The sequence below is a fragment of the Tasmannia lanceolata genome, unplaced genomic scaffold, assembly GCF_043159265.1.
Source record: "Tasmannia lanceolata isolate RefF3 unplaced genomic scaffold, GAP_Taslan_0.1 ptg000003l, whole genome shotgun sequence".
Lineage (NCBI taxonomy): Eukaryota > Viridiplantae > Streptophyta > Magnoliopsida > Canellales > Winteraceae > Tasmannia > Tasmannia lanceolata.
In genome coordinates, this window is record NW_027518680.1 from 25048892 (window position 1) to 25071533 (window position 22642).

The 22642-nt window shown below is 38.7% G+C and overlaps 1 protein-coding gene across 6 annotated transcripts in view; it reads right to left on the reverse strand.

Annotated features, from left to right (window-relative positions):
• Nucleotides 1-21611, reverse strand: part of LOC143854101 (MUS308 and mammalian DNA polymerase-like protein) — a 92790-nt gene extending 71179 nt beyond the window's left edge. For all 6 annotated transcript variants that reach the window (XM_077363905.1, XM_077363898.1, XM_077363860.1 and 3 more), the window contains exons 1-7: nucleotides 21477-21611; nucleotides 12330-12784; nucleotides 11500-11725; nucleotides 10599-11423; nucleotides 9486-9550; nucleotides 2268-2373; nucleotides 1982-2182 (exon numbers count right to left, since the gene is read on the reverse strand). In XM_077363905.1, the coding sequence (XP_077220020.1) occupies nucleotides 1982-2182; nucleotides 2268-2373; nucleotides 9486-9550; nucleotides 10599-11423; nucleotides 11500-11725; nucleotides 12330-12784; nucleotides 21477-21515 (1917 nt within the window). In that variant the 5' untranslated portion in view covers nucleotides 21516-21611. The remainder of the gene's footprint in view (nucleotides 1-1981; nucleotides 2183-2267; nucleotides 2374-9485; nucleotides 9551-10598; nucleotides 11424-11499; nucleotides 11726-12329; nucleotides 12785-21476) is intronic.
• Between the last annotated feature and the right edge of the window lie 1031 nt (nucleotides 21612-22642).

Here is a 22642-nt window from a genome sequence, read left to right on the forward strand (position 1 = left end):
CAACAGTTCTAATTAATTTTTATGGAAAATGAAAAAGAAAATGTTGCACTCTTAACTTTTTAACTTTTAATATGTATTACCCAGACTGAAACAGTTGTTACTTATTGATTTTTTTATGGCAAAAGAAAAAGAACTTGTTGGAGTCTGTTCCGGTTTTCTAACATTTTATATGTCCCAGGCACCTTCAATCACATCACCAAATAAACTCTTAACAGAAAAAATGAGAGTGAGAGACAGAGAACCCCAAAATACTTACAATACTCTATTAAACTTTTTATATGCCCCACTCCTATTTTCCGTCATAAAAGAACATAATAATTACAATCTTTATACTCGGTTTAAAGCTTTAAATACCATCATCTTTTAAATACCTTGAGGTTCACACTCCATTGGTTTTTATAATGGCACTCTTCTCTAAATTTCGCACTTTTAGCATGCTTTATTTTTTAGATATACACATGTGCAATGCATGTATAAATGTTTGAATTCATATCTTTTATGTTCTCATTGATTTTCATTGTGTACATATATGCAGTCGTATCTCCATTTCTAGCTGTGTCCCCTTTCTAGATTTTAGGAAATTGCCATATCCGACACTCTGTCCCTGACAACACGAGACACTCATGTCCATGTCCATGTCCACAAATCATAGCACAACAGCCTCGGCTAAATTAAAATTTGGAAGAGTTTACATAGATAAATGAATGTTATCATACATTGTGATATGTTTCCAAATGGTACTTACCTACTTCACGCACTCTGCTCACATGTAGTATGGGCCTACCTAAAATTAGTCATATGTGGCGATTCACCACCCATATTGTGGTCACATATCAGGCTTGCCTTTTCTCTGCTAAAAAACTAAAGTGGAAAGTGTTAAAGTATAAAAGAATAAATAATGCCTTCTCCAACAGCTTAAGCTTTTGGAGTAACTGGTAGTTTCACATTGTATTAGAGCCCTAGGTTCCGATCCTAACCCTAAAACCAAAACACAAAAGGAAATAAAGGAAGGAAAGAAGAGTCCCCTCCCTCCCGCCCTAGGTTCCGATCATATTACATGGGAGCTCCTTAGTGGAGACTCTCCATCGTCTCCATTCCTCTTCTTCTTCCTCTCTACCTTATCTCATTTCCTAACATGGTACAGAGCAAAGGTCCTAAGTTCAAACCTCCTTGACGTCAAAAATCCACATGCAATGGTCCACCCAAAAGTGGGGTCACATGTGCCACGTGTAGGCAGACACAAAGAAAGAGGGGCCACACGTGAGGGGGAGTGTTAAAGTATAAAAGAATAAATAATGCCTTCTCCAACAGCTTATGCTTTTGGAGTAAATGGTAGTTTCACAAAAATGAACACAACTTCAGTGCCCTGGAATAAATAGAAAGTTGGGAAAACAAAGAAACATGACTTCCGGGCAATAGAGGATGCAATACTGACCCTAAAAAAGGATACACATGACATAGACACATCAAGAAAATTTGACAAAACAGGAACTTCAACTACCAAGAGAACTCAGAACTTAATATTGAGTAGCTCTGTTTTGGCTGCAAGAGGCGTCAAAGCTGGAAGTATGGAGGTCGACCCATTGAAAGAAGGGGATTTGCTCAAAGCAAAGAAGGAAGTAAATGATGTATTAGGCTTGATTCATCAGAGATCCTCAGAGGATAAAACAAATGAAAAGGCAATGACACAAAAATATAGAAGTGCTTGAGAGCCTTACTACCATGGTTTTAAATTTCAGTTGAAATTTCGGTCGAAATTTTGGATTTCGGATGGGACGGACACCGAAACCACCTAAATCCGAAATTTCGGCCAAGAAAATGTAAATTTTTAAATTTTTTCCAAAATTTCAGCACAATAATGAAATAAGTTTTTTTTTTTACCAAATTTCGGCCAAAATTTCGGTTTCGGCTATGTCCGAAACCGAAACCGAGACTGAAATTTTAAAACTTGCTCACTAAAACGCGTAAAAAGACATCTTACCATATGAAGTTCATCTATAACAACAATTCCAACTTCTGAAAGACGCCCCTCTTCCAACAACCTGTTAATTAAAAAGTTTGCTTTCTCTATTGTACAGACAGCAACAGAGGTGTCTTTAGGAAGTGTTCCACCGCCCTGGTTGCCATAAAAGCAGCAAACACGCTTTCCAAGTGGCTCGAGAAGTCCTTCCAAATGTTCAGCCTGCAACAAATAAACGATAACTGCATGATGAAAAGCTAGAAATGAAGGGCGCTAATTGCTAACTTCAAGCAGTCAGTGAGAACACCTTTTCTGCACAAATTGATACATATGGAAGAACAAGCAATGCTATTTTTCCAGTTGAAATAACTCGACGCAGCATCAAAATTTCAGCAACAAAACTTTTACCAGCACTGCCAAACAGCAAGCAAGATAATAAGCATCAGTTAAATGCCTCAAAACCTACGGAATGGCATAAAATGTCAGTATAACTGTAAGTGGAATATTCAATACTGCTAGTGGTGGAATATACAGTAAAACATCAAATATACACTAACAACAGATGAGTGAGAAGGAGATGTAAATAGATGTTAACTGTGCAAATGAAGCACAAGAATGAGAAAATATTACACTTTACTAAAGACAGTGTAGGGAAACTTGATATTCCATATTCTTTTATTAATAGTTCCAGTTATATATAGATACATATTGTTATTGTTAACAGAGAGATTTGAGAATTAAAAGTTATGTGTTAGGTATTTGCCCTAACACACACACACACACACACACACACACACACATATATTATGAAAAGAATATGAAAAGACTATAATGCCCTTAGGCTACATAAGCTTATTCTAACACTCCCCCTCAAGCTGGAGTATGAATGTCATACATGCCCAGCTTGTTACATAAATCACTCAATCGAACTCCATTCAATGGCTTGGTAAACATGTCTGCAATCTGATCATTCGTTCGAGTGAACTCGGTTTGAATTTGGCTTGTCTGAATCCTATGACGAATAAAGTGACAATCCACTTCTATATGCTTAGTTCGTTCGTGAAATACCGGATTCATAGCTATGTGAATGGCTGACTTGTTGTCACAGTAGAGGGACGCAGGTGAGGAGTATGAGAATCCAATCTCTGACATAAACGATCGTAGCCAAATTAATTCACAGCTTGTGTAAGTCATAGCCATGTACTCTGCTTCTGCACTGGATCGTGATACAACGTCCTGCTTCTTACTTTTCCAAGAAACTAGATTTCCACCTATGAAGGTACAATAGCCATTAGCAGATCGCCGGTCAGCAGGAGATCCGGCCCAGTCTACATCAGAGTATCCCTCAATTCTCAAATGGTTATGCTTCCGGAAGAGAAGACCTTTACCGGGAGCTTTCTTCAGATACTTCACTATCTGAATCACTGCTGACCAATGTAATGTCCGAGGCGCACTCATATACTGGCTAACCACACCAACAGCATATGCAATGTCCGGACGAGTGACTGTGAGATAGATCAACCGTCTGTATCGACCAGGATCTTCTAGTAGCTCCCCCTGATCAGGTGAAAGCTTGATATTCGGATTCATAGGAGTCTGTGCAGGTTTTGCCTCCAGAAGACCTGTTTCTTCCAAAATATCAAGTTCATACTTCCTTTGGGACAAAGATAGCCCCTTTTGTGAATATGCCACTTCAATGCCTAAGAAGTATGTCAGAACACCAAGGTCTTTTGTGCTGAATTCATTCTGAAGGAAATCTTTGAGGCATTGTATTCCTACTTTGTCATTCCCTGTAATAACAATGTCATCAACATATACAACCAGGAGAATCATACCATCCTTGTTTCGAGAGCCGAATACATAATGGCCTACAGCACATTGTTTCAAACCAAATCGTAGGATGGCCTCACTGAATCTCCCAAACCAAGCACTAGGAGACTGTTTTAGACCATAAATCGCCTTTCTAAGCTTACAGACGGTATGCTGCAACTTCCCCTGAGCAACAAACCCTGGTGGTTGCTCCATATACACCTCCTCCTGCAAATCACCATGGAGGAACGCATTCTTGATATCCAACTGATATAGTGGCCAAAACTGATTCACGGCCAAAGAAATCAATATACGGATGGACGGAATCTTTGCCACTGGAGAGAACGTCTCAGCATAATCAATCCCATAAGTCTGAGTAAAGCCCTTTGCAACAAGACGGGCTTTTAACCTCTCAACAGAGCCATCAGGTAGGTATTTGACGGTGAACGCCCATTTACATCCGACTACCTAAGCACCAGGAGGAAGGGAAACCAACTGCCATGTCTGATTTTTAGCCAAGGCATCCATCTCAGCCTCCATAGCTGCCCGCCATCCTGAATGAAGCATAGCCTCTCGAGCAGAATAAGAAATAGAAATTGATGAGAAAGATGAGATAAATGCGGTATACGAAGGAGATAACCGAGCATAACTTACCGCATCAGAAATAGGGTGATGAGTGGTACAAGAACGAGTACGGCTCGCAATGGGGGCATCAGGAGAGTCATCAACCTGAGCAGCATCATTAGAGGATGAGGGTAAAGACGAACCTGCTTGCTGAGAGAAGATGGCAGGGCATGAAGGCTCAACTGAAGTAGTAAAACGCTTGCGAGTATATACCTGTACGGGACGCTGAACCTAATCCGGTGGCAAACTTGGAACCGGTACCGAATCTGGTGGCAAACTTGGAATCGGAACCGGCAATGGCAACGGAGGAGGAGATACCGGTAAAGAAGATGAAGCAGGAAAATAGGGAGTATCCTCAAAAAAAGAGACATCGGGACTGATAAATGTGCAGCAAAGCTGGGGACTGTAGCATCGGTAACCCTTCTGGGTTCGTGAATAAAGTCCTGGGGTGAGATCCTGAACAAAGCCAACACACACAAACACCTTGGGAGGTAACGGAAACAGATCCTCAGAAGAGTGTAACACCAAAAAAGGGGACCGATTGCTAAGAACTGAAGAGGGTAGATGATTAGCCAGAAAACAGGCTGTAAGCATAGCGTCTGCCCAAAAAGGTTTGGGAACATGTATCTGATATAGAATGGAGGGAGCTATATCTACAAGATACCGTATTTTCCGCTCGGCAACACCATTCTGTTGTGAAGTGTGGGCATAAGACGACTGATGAATAATTCCACGACTAGAAAGAAACTCCTGAAAACTGTGCCGATCAGAAAAATACTCACGGGCTTTATCAGTACGTAAACATTTAAGGGAAGATGAGTATTGATTTGTAATTTCAGCATAAAATAAACAAAATGTAGAAAACACCTCAGAACGATCCTTTATTATATAAAGCCAGGTCATCCTGGAAAAATCACCAACAAAAATAACAAAGTACTTCCCACCAAACATAGGAGTACGACATGGACCCCAAACATCAGCATACACTAACTCAAAAGGACTACTGACACGACTAACAGAACGAGACGGGTAGGAAACACGGTGGTGTTTTCCATACTGACAGGACTCACAATGAAAATGACTAATAACACCAGAAACAACTGAAGAACGCTGCAGACGCTCAGAAGAAGGATGACCGAGCCGGCAATGCCACATAAAGGAATTTGCTGAGGTACTAAACGCCGTGGGAGTGATAGCATCATCCAGGTTGTAAAGGCCAGCTGTCTCATGCCCCGAGCCAATCTTCTTCCCGGTCGCAAGGTCCTCAAAAACACAATAAGATGGAAAGAATGTTACTGAACAGTTAAGGCGATTAGTAAGCTGACTAACAGAAAGCAGATTGCAGGGAAAAGTAGGAACACAGAGTACGGAAGATAAGGATAAGTGGGATGTGGCTATAACAGTTCCAGTGCCTGAAATAGGACATCGAGTCCCATTGGCCAAGGTGACCATCTTAGTAGGAACTAAGATGTGTACTATTACCGGTCATATGATGAGAGGCACTAGAATCAATGAGCCAGGAATCGGAGTGGCTAAGGGAGCAAGATGGGTTGCAACCTTCTGTGGTAAGTTAAGCAGCCAGTTGTTTCCCTTTCTCCTATAGGTGCAAAAGTGACTCATACTCAGTCCAAGAGACCACCATGGTGTCTGAGGTAGCAAGAGTAGGTGCAGCAGGTGTCTCATAAGCGAAGTGGGCGGCTCGAGTGGGACGCAGCTCAGGATGTAGATCGTAACATAAATCAATAGTGTGACCCTCCATGTCACAATGAGTGCAATAACGGGAGCCACAACCCCCAGAAGTACGGCCTCCCCCTGAATCTCGGCCAAAGCCACGGCTCTATCCGCGACGACCACGACCACAAGTGCCCTGAAAGGAACCAGACTGGGAAGCAAAAGCGGACTGATCGCCAGCAACAGAGATAGCCGGATCGATACGTAGAGCGCGCCGAACGCGAGAAAAGATCTCATCCAAAGATGGGAGCGTGCGTAACCCAAGGATATGCTGCCAAAGAGGGACAAACTCAGGCCCTAAGCCATCCAAAAAGCGAGTAGTACGGAGCTCATTCTTCTGTTGAGCCAATACCGTAAGGTCGGTGGACAGTGGATGATAAATAACAATATGCTCACAGAGACCAACAAAGTCCGAATAGTACTCAGCGACGGTCTTATCGCCACGCGAGATACGAAAGAAGTCACTGTAAACATCAGTAATCCGCGTGAGATTGTTGCTGCCGGAATAGAGTGTCTCAGCATGCAACCAGACTGCCCGTGATGTATCCAGAAATAGCATGTGGCTCGCAATCTTTGGTTCCATACTCTGACAGAGAAGAGACTGGAGCTGGGCATCCTCCTAACTCCACTTATCATAACCAGCATCTTTTGGATTTGGAGGATCTGTAGTGATGAAACGTAACTTGCCCTAACCTCGCAGATAGAGAGAAACAGAACGACTCCAAGCAAGGTAATTAGCACCGTCCAACTTAATGGATGTCATAGAGGTCACCGGGAACGGAACTGAACCGGTGGAAGAAGTTGATGGGGCAAGGCCATAATAAACAACAAAACTCAAAAAAAAAAAGATGTCGGTGAAGCAAACCGAACAACACACACCACAACAATCACAGACACCCAAAGAAAGGGCAGCCAAATATAAGCAAGCAGATCGCTACGAAGACAAACAATCAGAGGGAAAAACCACAAACATCCAGCGGAGGAAGGACTCCGAAAGAACAAGCACGAAGCCCCACACTTGTGGAACTCCAACGAAACATAGGGACAAAGCTCAAGTCATCTGGAAACCTTGGGGAGGTGAGGGGGGGGGGGGGGCAAATCAGAAGTCTGAAAAAAAAAATCTGGGAAAGTTTTTTTTTTTTTTTTGGGTGGGGGGGTAGGGGAATCCAAATTCCAGGGAAAAAAATTTCCCACCTGGAAATTTTTTGGGAGGGGGGTGCAAATCCAAATTCTAGGAAAAAAATTTCGGGCCAAGAAAATTCCTGCGGGCGGGGGGGTGCAGATCAAGACTGGGGCGCCGGCGGCAGGAAGAAGAGAGGCGGCAAGGCTGGGAGGGGTGGGGTGGGGTTTGCGAGGGTTAGGGTTTAAGGGTGGGGAAGAAGGGTCGGCACAAAAAAAAAAGAGAAGGAACAGGGCTAGGAGGGGACGGCACAGAAAGAAAGGTGGAGGTGGCGGCGTCGGTGTTCCCTACGGCATCGAAGAACCCTAGGGCTCCGATACCATGTTAACAGAGAGATTAGAGAATGAAAAGTTGTGTTAGGTATTTGCCCTAACACACACACACACACACACACACACACATATATATATATATATATATATATATATATATATATTATGAAAAGACTATAATGCCCTCGGGCTACATAAGCTTATTCTAACAGTTATCATGATTAATAAATTACCAACAAATCTTGAACATTAGTAACATGTTCTTGAATATCTATCATAAACAGTTGACAGGTGTCAAAATGCATAGAAACCATTAAAATACCAAAAGCAATGAAAAAGTATTACAGCATTCTATATTCCCAATGAACATTGATTTCTCAAGAGCATGTCTACGGCCATGAAACAATAGTAGTAGAAACTATCATCCAAAAAAATTTTGTAGACTGAAATGACTGTTTAAGACAATGAACCAATCTTTTATGAAGAGGACGATAATGTAATGGAAGCGGTTGATATATTCGTCTATGTTGAAGATTCGAAGCAGTTTTGGCTATGCCGAAAAATATGTTCTTTGATTTAGCGATTTCATATGTCCCAAAGAGATCCCCTAATATTTTCATGAAAGTTCAAACATTTTTTTTTGAAATGGGTGAAAGTTCAAACATTGTAAGGAGTTGAAGGAAATTTTTTAGAATGTACAATTTGATAAAGAATGTTTGGTAATTGCGGACAAGATGACACTTCCATTGATTCAGACTGATGAGGGGTGGGTCCATAAAATCTTGATTAGGAAGTCCATAAAAATTAGATCAGATTTCTAATTCATGTCCGATTAGTTGATAACATTTTTCACACGTGTTCAAATTTAGATGAAGAGAATAGGAAAGAGTTGGGAGATGAAAACTTGAGGACGAATTATTTCTAACCAGAAGAGATTGATACAGAGCAAAATCCAAGTCACAAAAGTTTATGTATCCTGACCTTTCAGAGAGCATAACTTAGTGACCGAGTAATTGTTTTAACTTTAATACAATTTACATCATGTTTTGAAGATCTCTATGGGACCGCATAGTCACCAAGGTAGGAAACGAATTCGGGAAGCAAAACGTGAAACGGAAACGGAAAACGATAGAAATCGCATGAGAAACACATTGAGAAACGTCTTAAGAGACGCATTAGAAACATTTCAGAAATGATAGAGAAACACAAGTGAAAACACATGAAACGAAAGGAAAACACGAAATATATGTTTTTGGAAATTTAAAAATTTTTAATTTCAAATTCTATGTGAATATTTCTTACTTTTATTTTGCTTAACAATATATGCTATTGTTTTCCTTTTTAATATCTATTCCACAATTTTTTAGTGTGTTTTTTCCATAACGATTGTCGTAAGTTTCACACATGTTTCCCACACGTTTCAAATACGTTTTCTACAAATTTTCATACGTTTCTCAAGGCTTCACACATGTTTCACATAAGTTTCTTATATGTTTCCCATATGCTTTGGAAACGTTTCCTCAATTTTTTCTATCATGTTTCGGGAACATTTCCGAAACGCGTTTTAGGAGAAACGAGTTTCCCGCCAGCCAAAGAAGTTTCCGGCTACCATGGTTTGATGTTAATGAAGGAATGAGATTAAAAATGGGTTTTAGGGTTGTCTAGAGATTACATGTACTATGTTTTGAGGGATTTTATCTATGCTATTGTTATGTTGTAAGAATTGAAGATTTGAGTTGCTCCTTTCTTGGGATCTTTGAACGCTAATTTTTGATGTTTCCTCGAATTTCTGTGCTTGATTTTTTAATCTAGCTTCCATAAAGTTTTGAATTATAAAATCAAAATGAATAACAAACGGTTACAGGATAGCAAGTACAAAAATGAACTTCGAAGTTATCAATATCAATACCTTGTAGAAGCACAGTAAACAAGATTTCTTTTCTGCAAGACACCATCGACCAGAAGGCAATCAACCTACATATAGAAAAACATAAATTACAATGTTTATATATTTAACAGAAAGATCTATACAAACATAAATAAATATAAACAACCTGGATGCATTTATCATGTGAAACTATGAACCTTCATTTTAAAATTCAACCTCAATTATGCAAAAAATGAAGGGAATGAGTATGTCCGTGAAAAAGTGAGCCTAATTACAACCTAGTAAATCACTCAAGCAACCAATTTGCACTGGAGTAACACACACATTAAAATAAAAATTATAGAAACACACAAAAAGAGAAAGAAGAAAGAAGTATGAAGAAAAGTGGAAGAAACATGCAAAGAACGGAAAAACATCAACATAAAAGATTTAGCAAAAGAAAGTGTATACCCATGACACAAGAGAAGGTGTCATCAGTTCACGAGGGTAAAAGGATAGCTACTTCACGCTCCATGGTTAAGGCATCAAACAGGAAATATCACATAGGAATTTTATATTCAAGATAAAACAACCCAGGCTCAGACTTCTTCATTAAGAGGATTCGGGCAACTGAAAGCAACAACGTAGGACAAGAACCTACTAACTACAAAACAAGATTACCATTTCAAATAAAAAAAAACCAGAAAACAAGACAAGTTCTAATCAGTAATATAAGCCACATTAACAGCGACAAAAGCTAGGATTGAACCTACAACCACAAGGTTGAGATAGAGAGCCTCAACCAATTGTGCTATATACCCAACCCCTATAGAGACAAAGTCTTCTTTTAGTAGGTCTATAGAGAAGACAGATACAACCAGCTAAAAATAATATTGGAATAAACAAGCCATACAAAGCCAAGCAAACAGAGGCTAAAGAATAACTATGAGAAATATAACAATTTGAAACATTTCCTATAAAAGCACGGTGGTTCCTCAACCTATGCTGAGTTACTGTTAGCACATAGGCACCACATCATAGCAATGAGCCAATGACCATGACTTACAATTCCCTCAATTTTACTTAGCCAAACTGTATATATCAGTAGAGTGACATAGGACAAGAAAATTGAATGACTAGTAGTTGAGAAATAACCTGCCAAGGATAAAGTTTTGAAATGCCTCTCTTCGAATAAATATTGCAAAGTTCAGAGGGAAGCCAACTCTTAATCTGTAGACAATCATTTAGTGGCATGGAACTTGACGGGGTGCTGGCTTCATTGTATTTGCTGTATGCGGTGGAACTACTCTTCACTTTTATCTCTGGTATCTTAGATGTGTCACTATGAGCAACAGGCAAACCAGGGAATAACTTTTTTTTACCATCAATAGCTTCAGAGTCATTCTCTTTACTCAAAAAACCCCCTTTTCCTTTGCCTATTGCCAAATCAGATGCATTCTCTGGAAAATTCCCATCCAAATTTTTGTCCTCAAACGAGAAATCAAAATGCCTAACAGGCAACGGAGATGCTTCATTGTGTGAAACAATCCCCGGAAAATCATTTTCTTCAGAATGCACTTTTGATGATTCAACAGAAGCATTCAATTTCAAATGCTTGGTTACATCACCTTCAGATGATCTGGAAACATTCTGATCACACCTTCCATTTCTCGAGCTTTCTCCGTTGACAACAGTAATAATCCCTTTGGACAGTTGAACAGAAAATTTATCAACTGGGGCAATTAAACCTTCAACAACTTCGACTGCTTCATTCCAGAATGCATCTCCGGGAGAAAACAGGGAACCTCTGCATACCCATTTGGGGGTTTCATTCTTAGACAATAAATTAGCTGATGAGCCAGGCGTATAACATTTTGCCTTGTGTAAGCTTGAATTAGGAGTTTTATTGGATTTCTTCAAGCCTGAGTGAGCCCCAATGCATGTGCTTTCATATTCCTTGTCAGTCTTGCTATCTGTCCCCTGCATAAAACTTAAACCAAATTAACACTCATAGATTTTAAGTTGAAATTTTGACAGTGGATTGATCAGCACTTACTTCAAGATAACCAGAAAGGCCAATGACTGCATCCCCGGACTTCACATTTTCAGGAGATTCCTGATCTGAGCGGGTGTTTGCTACTTCTTTTGGGAACTGATCACAGACTGAAAGACATTGCTTCTTGCTAGTTTTAGAGCTGCTGATTAGCAGAGATGGGCAAGCATTTCTCTCCTGCGCATTCAACTTCTGTTTCGTAGGGGAACTCACACTTGATGGAAGTTCACTAAGAACATAGAGGAATGATCTCAAACCAAAGAATATGATGAAGGAGCAAGTTATATATATATATATATATGTGTGTGTGTGTGTGTGTGTGTGTGTGTGTGTGTGTCTGTGTGTGTGTGGTGTGTATGTCTGTGTGTGGGAAAAGTTATCAGGTTCGTCGACCAGAAATAGAGTGGGCCCGCGTTGTTTGAGTGATGCAAACCATTCATCTGATGGGCCCTGACATAGATAGGGCATGCCTAAAAAGTCATCTCCATAGGATCATCCTAACCCTTCGATTTGTGCAGGTTAAAATGGACGAGTTTAAAGCCCCACAAATCTGTCCATTTTAAACCTCCACAAATCGAAGGGTTAGGATGATCCTACGGAGATGACTTTTTGGGCACGCCCTATCTATGTCAGGGCCCATCAGATGAATGGTTTGGAACACGCAAACAATGTGGGCCCGCCTTATATCTGGTCGACTGACCAGATAACTTATCTGGTCCGACAGACCAAAAAATGTGAGCCACAAAATAGCATAACAGTGCTACACTATTTTGTGGAATCTAAAAGGGAGAAAAAAAATTTGGTACTTGAAAGGTGGACAATGTAAATGTTACCTGCAATATAAAGATAAAAAATCCTCTGCAAAGCCTTTCAGTTCCAGATTCTCCTTGCGAGATCTGGTCACAACATCATCATGTTTATCTGGCTCAATTCCTTCCGTAGATATTTCATGCAATGTCTCTTTTTTAACTTCTCCCAAGGATTCAACCTTTTGAGAATGCTCTTCGCTCCCCAAATTGTTCGAGGAAAAGATAGGTCCATTTATAACTTCAGAAGCTAAGTTAATCTCCAATGTCAAATTCCTTTTAACAGGACCTTCCCTTGGCATGGCACCATGATTTGCATGTGGAGGCTTAACTAGACAATTATCTTCATGAGAATTCACCAGATAATTATCTAGAGTACCTTTGGCACTAGGAGATCCATCAAGTGCATTTTTTGCAACTTTGCCAGTCTTATCATCCTTTGGACAGGGCAATAGAGGTCTCCTTTTCCGTGAAGTGAAAAACTGTGAATAGTAGGAGGTCAAACAGATGAGAAGGTGATTGTAATTTATGTGAAACTGAAGAAAATGAAATTACCATTAAAATTTGTGTTCTTGATTAAGCTTAGGAAAGTTTGGAAGAAGTTTTAGAAACCACTGCAGAATATAGAATTAATGCAAGAGAACCTCATTTATAATAGGTAAGAAACAGAATAGGCAACAAAAGAAAATAAGCTACATTAGGACCTAAAGTGTCTAGGAATTGTCAGACTCTGAAGATCGAGCCTCGACATGCATAAAAGGTTAATGCAACTACAAGAAGACGATAATGGAAACACACCAGCATATAATAACAGCAAATTCAATAACTATGAGGACAATCACAGCGTGCCTTCTCACAATTCATCATAAATGCTGTTGAACATAGCAGTTCAATGAACAATTGGCATTTACAGAAAAATCAAAAAACCTACACGAAGCAACAAAAAAACTACCATTGAATCTCTCATAATGCCACCAAAAATGTTTTTAAGAAGGATTTAATAACAGCAGGTTAGTATTAACCTTTCCAGGCAACTTATAGATCCACGAAGAAGTCTTAATCACAAGTAACATTGCTTGATTAATGAAGGCTTACTTCTAGGATGGACAACGGATGAGAAACGCAGTACTCAATGCATTGACCAAAGAAAGTCCAAGCAAGGTTTTAAATTTCGGTTTCGTAATGCGTTTCGGTACTCACTGAAACCAAAATTTTTGCCGAAATTTCGTTCAAAATCCCGCGAAATAAAAAATGTAATATTTTATACCGCCTGAAATCTCGGGCGAAATTTTCGAAATTTCGGTAATTTCGCCCGAAGTTTCGGGGAAATCCTAAATAATTAATAAAGTGTACCTTTTAAAGTGGATTCTCCTACAATTTCGGACCGAAATTTCGGTCGAAATAAAGTAACGTTTCAAGTAATCGCAATTTTGATTTCGGAATCGACCGAAACCCGAATTTCAGTCCGAAATTTAAAACCTTGAGTCCAAGTTACCTTTTTTTTAGGGAAGCCAGACACTTAGCAGCAAAATGTGAATCTCTCTAAATCAGCCAAGATTTTCTTGGATGGTCTAATAGTGTTATGGATAGGTGCCTTTCTGCTTTACCATTCGCTTATGTAAAACTTGAATAACTGTTTCATGGTCCGAATCGTTAATTTTAAAATATCTTGAGAATCTGACAATTCCTACAATGATAGACGAATAAATAATTAAAATATCGTCAATTTATCATGAAGTCATGAAACGCAATGATAGACGAATAAGTTTAAGGTCAGGTGTCTACAGAAATAGCTTTAAACACAGTTCACAATATTACGTTGGGTTGAAATAGGTTATAATCTTAGTTATCAATTCCGTTCCGTTCCGGCCGGAATGGACCGGAATTCCGATTCTGGCTCAGAATCTAGAACGGTTTGGCCATATTTTTCGTTCCGGCCGGAATTCCGGCCCATTCCGGTCCATTCCGGCAGAATGCCCTATTTCGCCCAGAATCAACTGAAAATGCACAAATTTTTTGAAAAAAATATGACAATGCCATTATAGCCATTGGGATTGCTTTTTGACCCTTTTACCCTCATTTAATGACTGTTGACCATTTTATGGCCGTTGGAATGCACCGGAATAACAGAAATCCCACCGAAATTTCGAGAAAGGGGATTTGTGTGACCGAAAAGTTTCGACCGGAATGACCGGAATCCCACCCAAATTCCGTTTCGGTGGCCAAAACGGAATGGCCACCGGAACGGAATTTACAACTAAGGTTATAATTATAAAGGTATAAATACTAATAAATGCACACAAATTTTTTGGGTTTTCAATAAAAAACATAAAAACTGAAAAAATACCTAGATTCCACATGTGTGCCATGCAGCACTGGTTACAAGGGAACTTATGCATGGACTATGGAGTGTGCCAAGTGTCACGGGTCTTACACGACTCTCCATGACAGAAGGGCCTTTCACACATGAAATTTGTATCATTTAACAACAACAAAAAATTTAAAAAAAAAAAGAAGAAGAACACTCAACCATTAGCTTTTGTGTTTTCAATGGAATAGCTTGGTTACTTGGAAAAGCATATTTTCGCGCAAAGCCTTATGCATAGGCAGAGTATTTATCAACCCATGCCCATAACAACAACAAACATACAAGACTCAAATGCCATCAAGCAAGATAAAAAATCAAAGTTGAAGAGCCTCCAAATATCTATTGTGATAAAATACTATCTGCACTATGACAAACAGTCCTTCACACAAGGACTAAGCACACCATGGTAGATTATCATTTTGCAAGAGAGAACGAGTGTGCAAACACATGAATACCAGCTAGGCAGACTGGAGAATGTGATACATGATACGAACTGATGTTATGCCCCTACTTGAAGGGCGTAGAACATGGGAGGTGCGAGGAGGATATACTATATATTAGATGTTATATAATGCCTGAATATATGTTGTGATCTATGATTTGGCCGACACTTTGAATTTACTGCTGACACACGTGTCTTGCCGTGTCCGACACGACACGCGTGTCCACCCGTGTCGACACTCCTTTGGACACTTTTAACTGTACTGCTATAAGTGTTAGACTTCATGTGGGTGTGTGAACATGTTTTTGCGTCGTGTCAAGTGTGACATTCCGTTTAGTACTGCATATTGCGTTTACCTCTTTTAGTATTAACTATTCTTTGATTATAAACTCTTTTTTAGCTCTTCTTTAACTAATATTTGTTGTTCTATCATATATATCCTTTCTATTTTAGCCGTGTCCCCGTTTCTAAATTTTGGAGATTTTCAGTGTCCGTGTCGACACGCGACACTCGTGTCCGTGTCCACAAATCATAGGTTGTGATACAACTAGTCAATGGCATAGGGTTCTTTGCTACACTAAAATTTAATGTCAAGTTATCTGTTTCTTTTTTTTTCATTCTTTACATAAAACTTCAAAATTTAAATGCCATGTAATTCTAGCCATTCAAAAAAAAATGTCATGTACTTCTATCTAAAAAAAGAGGGAGCTTTTTAATATCAGCTACAACGCTAAGGACTATCCAAGCATAATCTTAAATTTTCACCGAAACTCAAACGAAACGACCGAAATATTTTTGTTTCCATACCCAGCAAAATGTGTACCAAAACTGAAACGCATACCAAAACCAAAACCGTAATGTATTGTGGTATAATATACCTGTATGTGTTGCATAATTATATTGATGTGTATTATGTATAAAATACTTATATGAATTACGTGTGAAATATGGTACGTGTTGAATAATCAGACATGTCAGAATGTCACAACGTGTTCGATGTTGTTAAACAATTATGGTGGTTTTTTTGTTTATGTGATGTTTTTTTAGCATGTATTTGAGCTTATTTTAGCACTTTCATCTTAAATGTTCATCTTTTGCGTATACTTCCATGTGTTTCTGTAATTTTATAGGATCTCCACCGAATTTCCATCAAAAACCGTCATCTTTCCATTTCCGTCATGACAGAAATGCATAACGAAACTGAAACTTGAAACATTGTTTCCAAGGACAAGGGCATTTCCCATTAACGACATTGACAGCAATTCAACCCAGATCCTAGTAAAATCAAATTGGAGGCGCAGAGAAGGTCCATGTGAATGGCCTTTAATTCAAGAATGTCAATATATGAACATGTTGGTTCTTGAGAAAAAGTAAAAATGTAGGCACTATTTCATCTCTAAGAATAACACCAATATGCCCAACATCGTCCTCCAAAAAAACATCAAACTCCATCTTGATATTATTAGTTTGTGGCTTGATCTAAATGAAATACTTAATATCCTTTTGGATGGGAATGGTGTAACCCTTTCATACAATCTTCACTCATAAATGATGGGACATCAAAATACTTTAGAAATGAGATGTGGGTTTGAATATCTGCAAGAATGCTTCAAAAAAAACTAAGAAGCTGAAGTCTTCTTCTCAAAAATATGAGAGTTCCTTTTACCCAAGTTCAACCAATCAGCCCTGAACTTTTTAGTGCCTATGCGTTGCTCTCAAGAAGATATCTTGAGATACCTTTGATGAAGATCTGCATTTTTTTGTTTGAGCACTTTTGACGGAGATCTTTATCCCTCTCAATAAGTTGATTGCCCATCTGTTTGCTAATAAGTCTAGTTTTAACTTGATTTAACTTTGATATAATCTGGGATAAGAGAATATCAATTCTCCAAAAAAAAATTATGTTCCAAGTTTCTTTCTTAGTTTCTTTCAGTTTTTGTGAAACCTTAAGACAATGTTTAAAACTGCGGATGCAACGCGGAATGCAGCCGAAGAAAATCCTAATCGACTCGGCACGAAACGGTCGAGTGCTCGGTTGACACGTATGAGTACTCGGTTGACGTGGACATAATTCGGGAGAGTCAAAGAAGATTTTATTGACTATGTAGGGCAGAACATGGAATGGGGATGCGACGGAACGCGGAATGCAGCCAAGGTAAAAGGGGGTTGACGCGGACACGGGAGAGTTTTAAAACTAAGCCTTAAACATCGGACTGCCATTCTTTCACATTTTGTGAAACCTTAAACATCATACTGCCATTGAAGTGAGTGGTCCATGATTACATAATAACATCAGCAAAAAATGGTCATGAAGCCAACAAGTAAAGAATTAGTTGGAATCAGAGTTTGAAATGCGGATGCGGGTCAAAAGGCGGCCAAAAAAATCCTAGACAACTCGGTATGACGCGGTCGAGTACTCAGTTGATACGGTCATAAGTCGGGAGAGTCAAAGGAGTTTTTATTGACTTTGTAAGGCAAAATGCGGAAGGCGGCCAAGGCAAAAGGGAGTCGACTCAGAGGAGTCCAGGATGATGCGGGGGAGTTTCAAAACTATGGTTGGAATCATTTAGGGAAATAAGAACTGAAATTTAAAGAGAATTAATCACCTTAAAGAAGAAGTTAAGAAGACAAGTTACAGAGTCATACCAGATGGACCAAAGGCATCACACCAATGGTTTTCGTGGGGCATCAACCAATACTGTACACAATACACATCAAATCCACACGTAGCAAGTTTGCAAACAAAAGCTTTATTCATCAATTCATCATGTCGATAGCCAAGAGGCATACAATACTTACACAAAAGTCATACTCCCATGACGTGCATAGCAAGCCTCCTAAACTCTGTTCTAAAAGGCGGCCGCTTAGGCGCTGGGCGCAGAAAAAACGCACCGCCCAGGTCCTAAACGTTTAAAAAAGCGGTCTCACCGCCTGGGTGTTATTAGGCGGCCGCCTAGGCGATGAGGCGGCACCTGGGCGATGAGGCGGCGCCTGGGCGATGAGCGTGGGCCTAGACGGGGCGGGTTTGAAGACTCAGATGAAGATAAAGTCTTGGTCTTAGAGGGAGAGGACAATGATTGGTGAAGACTGAAGAAGTGCTTGGATTTTAATCTTTTTTTTGTCATGGATTTGTGTTGTATTGTTAAATACTTAAATTATTAAGTACTTTATGCTTAATTTCTTATTATGTTTTTGACTTTTTGTTATTATTTAATGTTTAGTGCTTATGCATAAAATGGTTTAGATTGTTATGTATTCGAGTATTTATATTTAATATAAAAAAATGCAAGATATTATGAAAATATATTAATATCTGAAAGAAATGAAAAACGCCTCAAAAGGCTTGGGCGCCGCCTGGGCGCTGGGAGGTCAGTCAGCCGCCCAGCGCTTTTTAGAACACTGCTCCTAAATTACTCTAAAAACCCAAATCATATTCCAAGTTCCAACTAATGGTTTCCAATTAATTTTTCTAGCAATCTAAACTTAACATCCTTCTTAAAAGAAAATCTTCTTAAATCAGAAACTATTTTAAAATATAATTAAGTTCAAGCAACTAAAAATGAAATATTTGTAAATTGGAAACTAACTCTAAGAACAATTAACTTTCCTAAACTACCAAAATAAAAAATAAACTAATTAATTAATCCATAAACTTAGCATCCTTCCTAAATGAAAAATAAACTAAACAATTCTAAATTAGAAACTAACTCTAAGCTTAACATCCTTCCTCGTCTTCAATAGGGAGTAGGAGGTTCTCACAGGCCCCACTTGAGAACAAGTTGGAGAACAACTTCCCTCTCTAGTTTCTCTTTCTTCTTTCCTTTGGCCTCCATCAATGAGTTGCTTCTAAAATGAGGATATTAAAGAAAGCAATAGCTTATTTAAAGAAAAGGAGAATTCTATGGCCCAAAGTAACCACTAAACTATAGAAAATAGGCTCAAGGATAAGATATATGCAAAGATCACAGTCCTAAAGGTATCGCTGGCTCAAATTAGGGTCTAATATGGCTAAAATGGTTGTAGGAAGGATCTCACCCAGAAAAGTGAGCACATCGACCTCGAATCTCACATGCTGGAGGTCCAAGATGGTGGTGGAGAAGCCCCAAACAGTCCCGATGGCGCAGCAAACAACAGTAGGTGATATCCGGAGTGGAAATATGGTGAGACTGTGCTCGTGTGCAGTACGAATGAAAGGAAAGTGGTCTAAGAAAAGAAGAAAAAAACTCTGCAAAAAGGCGAGCAGATCTGAGAGGAAATCAATAAAATATCTCTACAAACAATAGTGTCTCTATGGAGTAAGAAAAATACAGCAAGGACTGGGAAAGGGTAAGAAATTAGGTGAAGATGAGAAAGAGGGACTGTTAAACAGTCCCGAAACCACTCTCTAAAAGACCCAAAAGTTTGCAGAGACAGTAAAGATAGGTGGAGGTAATCAAGAAATAAAGAGAGAACTGCCGAGAGAAGAATAGAAGGGGTGTAGGTGAGTGAACGGGGGAGAAAGATGCCTAGTGCAACCGGATGTTGCAACCAGTCACACGGTGGAAGCTATGTCACAAATATCCTTCTCGGGAATTTCTCGGCAAGGAAAAATCTCGGGATATATTAAAAAATTATTTTTTTCAGGTTTATATCGGAAAAAAACAATAAAAATAAAAGTATTTAAAAATATAAATACAGAAAATTTAAGGGAAAATATAATAAAAATATAGTAAAAATATCGGGATAATATCGTGATATTTATGATAAAAATGAAAATATCGCTATATTTTTAAAATCTTGGGATTATTTCGGGATTTTATTGTTTTATCAAAATATCACGATAAAAACACTATATTTTGAAAATATTGGAGATATTTGTGACATAGGGTGGAAGTAGTCAGCTAAAACCAAATCTTAAAGGTAGCAGCAAGGCTTCACCTAAACAAAACGGTGTCTCAGGTCCTAGCGGAAATGGAGTGGTATTCTTTCTTCTTCTTTTTTAAGGCAAAATGGGGTGATATTCGAATAAAGAACAGCATGTTATTCTAATTTTGCAGAATCAACCAATAAAAGGATTGGTATCTGTCAACGTTCTGCATTATGATTGGCATTGAGCTCCTTAGTCTATGAATTTTGGACATAAGGGGAGTGATTAAACGGCATAGATGGACAAAGAGTGGCATTCCAGCACCATATTTTCAGCACACACATATTGCAGGGCATCCATCATTTACTACCTCTGGCCCTACATGACATACTTCACATCTTATTGGAGATTCAAATTATAAGGCAGATAAACTCACTACTTTTGGTGTGAACTCCAATACTTTCAAGATTTGGCACTACATGCCCCCCCCCCCCCCCCCCCCCCCTCTAATCAATCTCGTTTTCATTAAAAAAAAAACAAAAAGCTTCCAAAAAATCAGATTATACTATACAAATTTTGTGTTCATCATAAAACATAAAATTTAAATCCTAAATTACATTAAAACTTTAGAAATAGTACAAAAATAATACCAAAAAAATGAAAATAAGATAAATTAAGGCCCTGTTTGGTTTGCAAGAAAAACATTTCTAACGAAAAAGTTTTTCTTGCGAAAATTTTTTCTTTCCACAATTTAGAGGGAAATGATATGACTACGGTTAATTTAGATAGATAGATAATATCATAAATCGATAGTTTCACTGAGTAAAAAATTGAATAGGAATACTTCAAGTTATCTTCCTAGTATGTAGAAAAAGTAGCGACTTTTAAAAATATTTTCCCTTTCCAAACTATTCCAGAAAATTCATGGAATCCAAGCCCGCCTTAGGACCAGCTTGGTTTGGAACTATTTGGAAAGGAAAAATATTTTTAAAATTTCCTACTTTTTAACACACCAAAAAAAAATATAACTTGAGCCAACCCTATTCAATTTTGATTTAGAGGGATGTTCAATTAATGATAATATCCCTCTAAATTAACCACAATTATACCAGTTCTCTCTAAATAGTTGAAAGAAAAAAAATTCTCAGAAAAAAATTTCCATCAGAAATGTTTTTCTTGCAATCCAGACAGGGCCAAAGGGTTTCATTTTTTTTTCCCGGATACCCGTGCTGATGCTGGTTACAGAAAATCCTAGTTACAGATTGGTGAAAGACCCCCAATTTCACCAAAAACAATGGCCCTCTACGTAAAATTCGTGATGTAGTCCAAATTGATATAGTTAGATAATCATAACACAACCCTAAGCGCCATAACACAACCCTAAGCGCACCTTATTATCCCACAAAAAAAAGGCATGGCATATGTATTATAAATATCAAAAGACTGTATGCTAGGGGTAAAAAGACATTTAAAACAGGAAAGAAAGGAAAGAAATTGTGGAGAAGGAAAGGAAGAAACCTGATCGATTAGGGTTTGAGGAGAACCGGACGACGACATTGAGAAGGAGGTGTTGGCGTCGATTCGAGAGCCCGTTTGAAATTCGAATAAGCGCCCTCCTGTCTCACTCTGCCTTTTAGGGTACTGTACATTAAGTGTTATATTTCCATCCTATTCAGTTCTCATGCCACCCCTTGCCTTTCCTTTCCTTTCCTTTGTTGACAAGTCACTAAAAATTAACCCCCTTCTCTTCCCCGGACCACCCAACAAAAAAAGTATGTAAAAAAAATATTAAATACACTTGGGTCGGGCTTAACCCGAACTAGTAGGGTACTAGGGTTCAACCCGATTTTGGTTCGTGTTGGGTTGGCATTTCTTCAGGTTGGGTTGGGTTGGGGTTGGGTGTGAAAAAGCCAATCGATTTAATTTCGTTAAGGGTACAAGACTTGGGCGACCCAACCCCATATGAACCCGACCTAACTCCTCTGATTTTATCGTGATTTCTTAGGATCAATTTTTTTTTATTATTCTTTTCTATTTAGCCTTGGGTTAACCCAAACCCAAGCCGACTCAAACCGACTTGATTTGAAAAAAAAAAAAAAAGGTTTGATGGGTTGGGTTAGGGTTGGCCTCAGCCCGATCCAACCCAACTCTTGTTAATATAAGAGACAAAATTTCATTTACCATAGAATAACTTAGAAACAATAAAAATGAAGATATTTCACCATTCTTATTGCATGAATTGAAAGCCATACGAGCAAAGTTAGCTATCACCTGCCTTGTAAAACCTCGGATGTGAATATCGAGACGGTCTCTAAGTGAGAGTGTGAGGGAAATAATCCTAAAGATAAGAATCATACCCAACCATTTACATTTGATATAAGATTAAGAGAATAGCAAGGGGATTGTAAATTTCTCGACTCGTACAAGGACATTGGATCAAAGAAATGATCTAACTTATATGAAATTTGATTGATTTGGCTTCGTACATAAGATTTGAGATCTGCCTATATATATCTAATATATAAAAGAGGCTTTCAAAAATACTTCTTTATAAGATCTGTTTAGATAAAAAAAATCATCTTTAGAGCTATTACATGTGTAGCCTTGATGCGATCGAAGTAGTCACAGAAATCATTTTAGGGATCTCTTTGTGCATACACTGCTAGTTTAGAATTGTGCCCCCA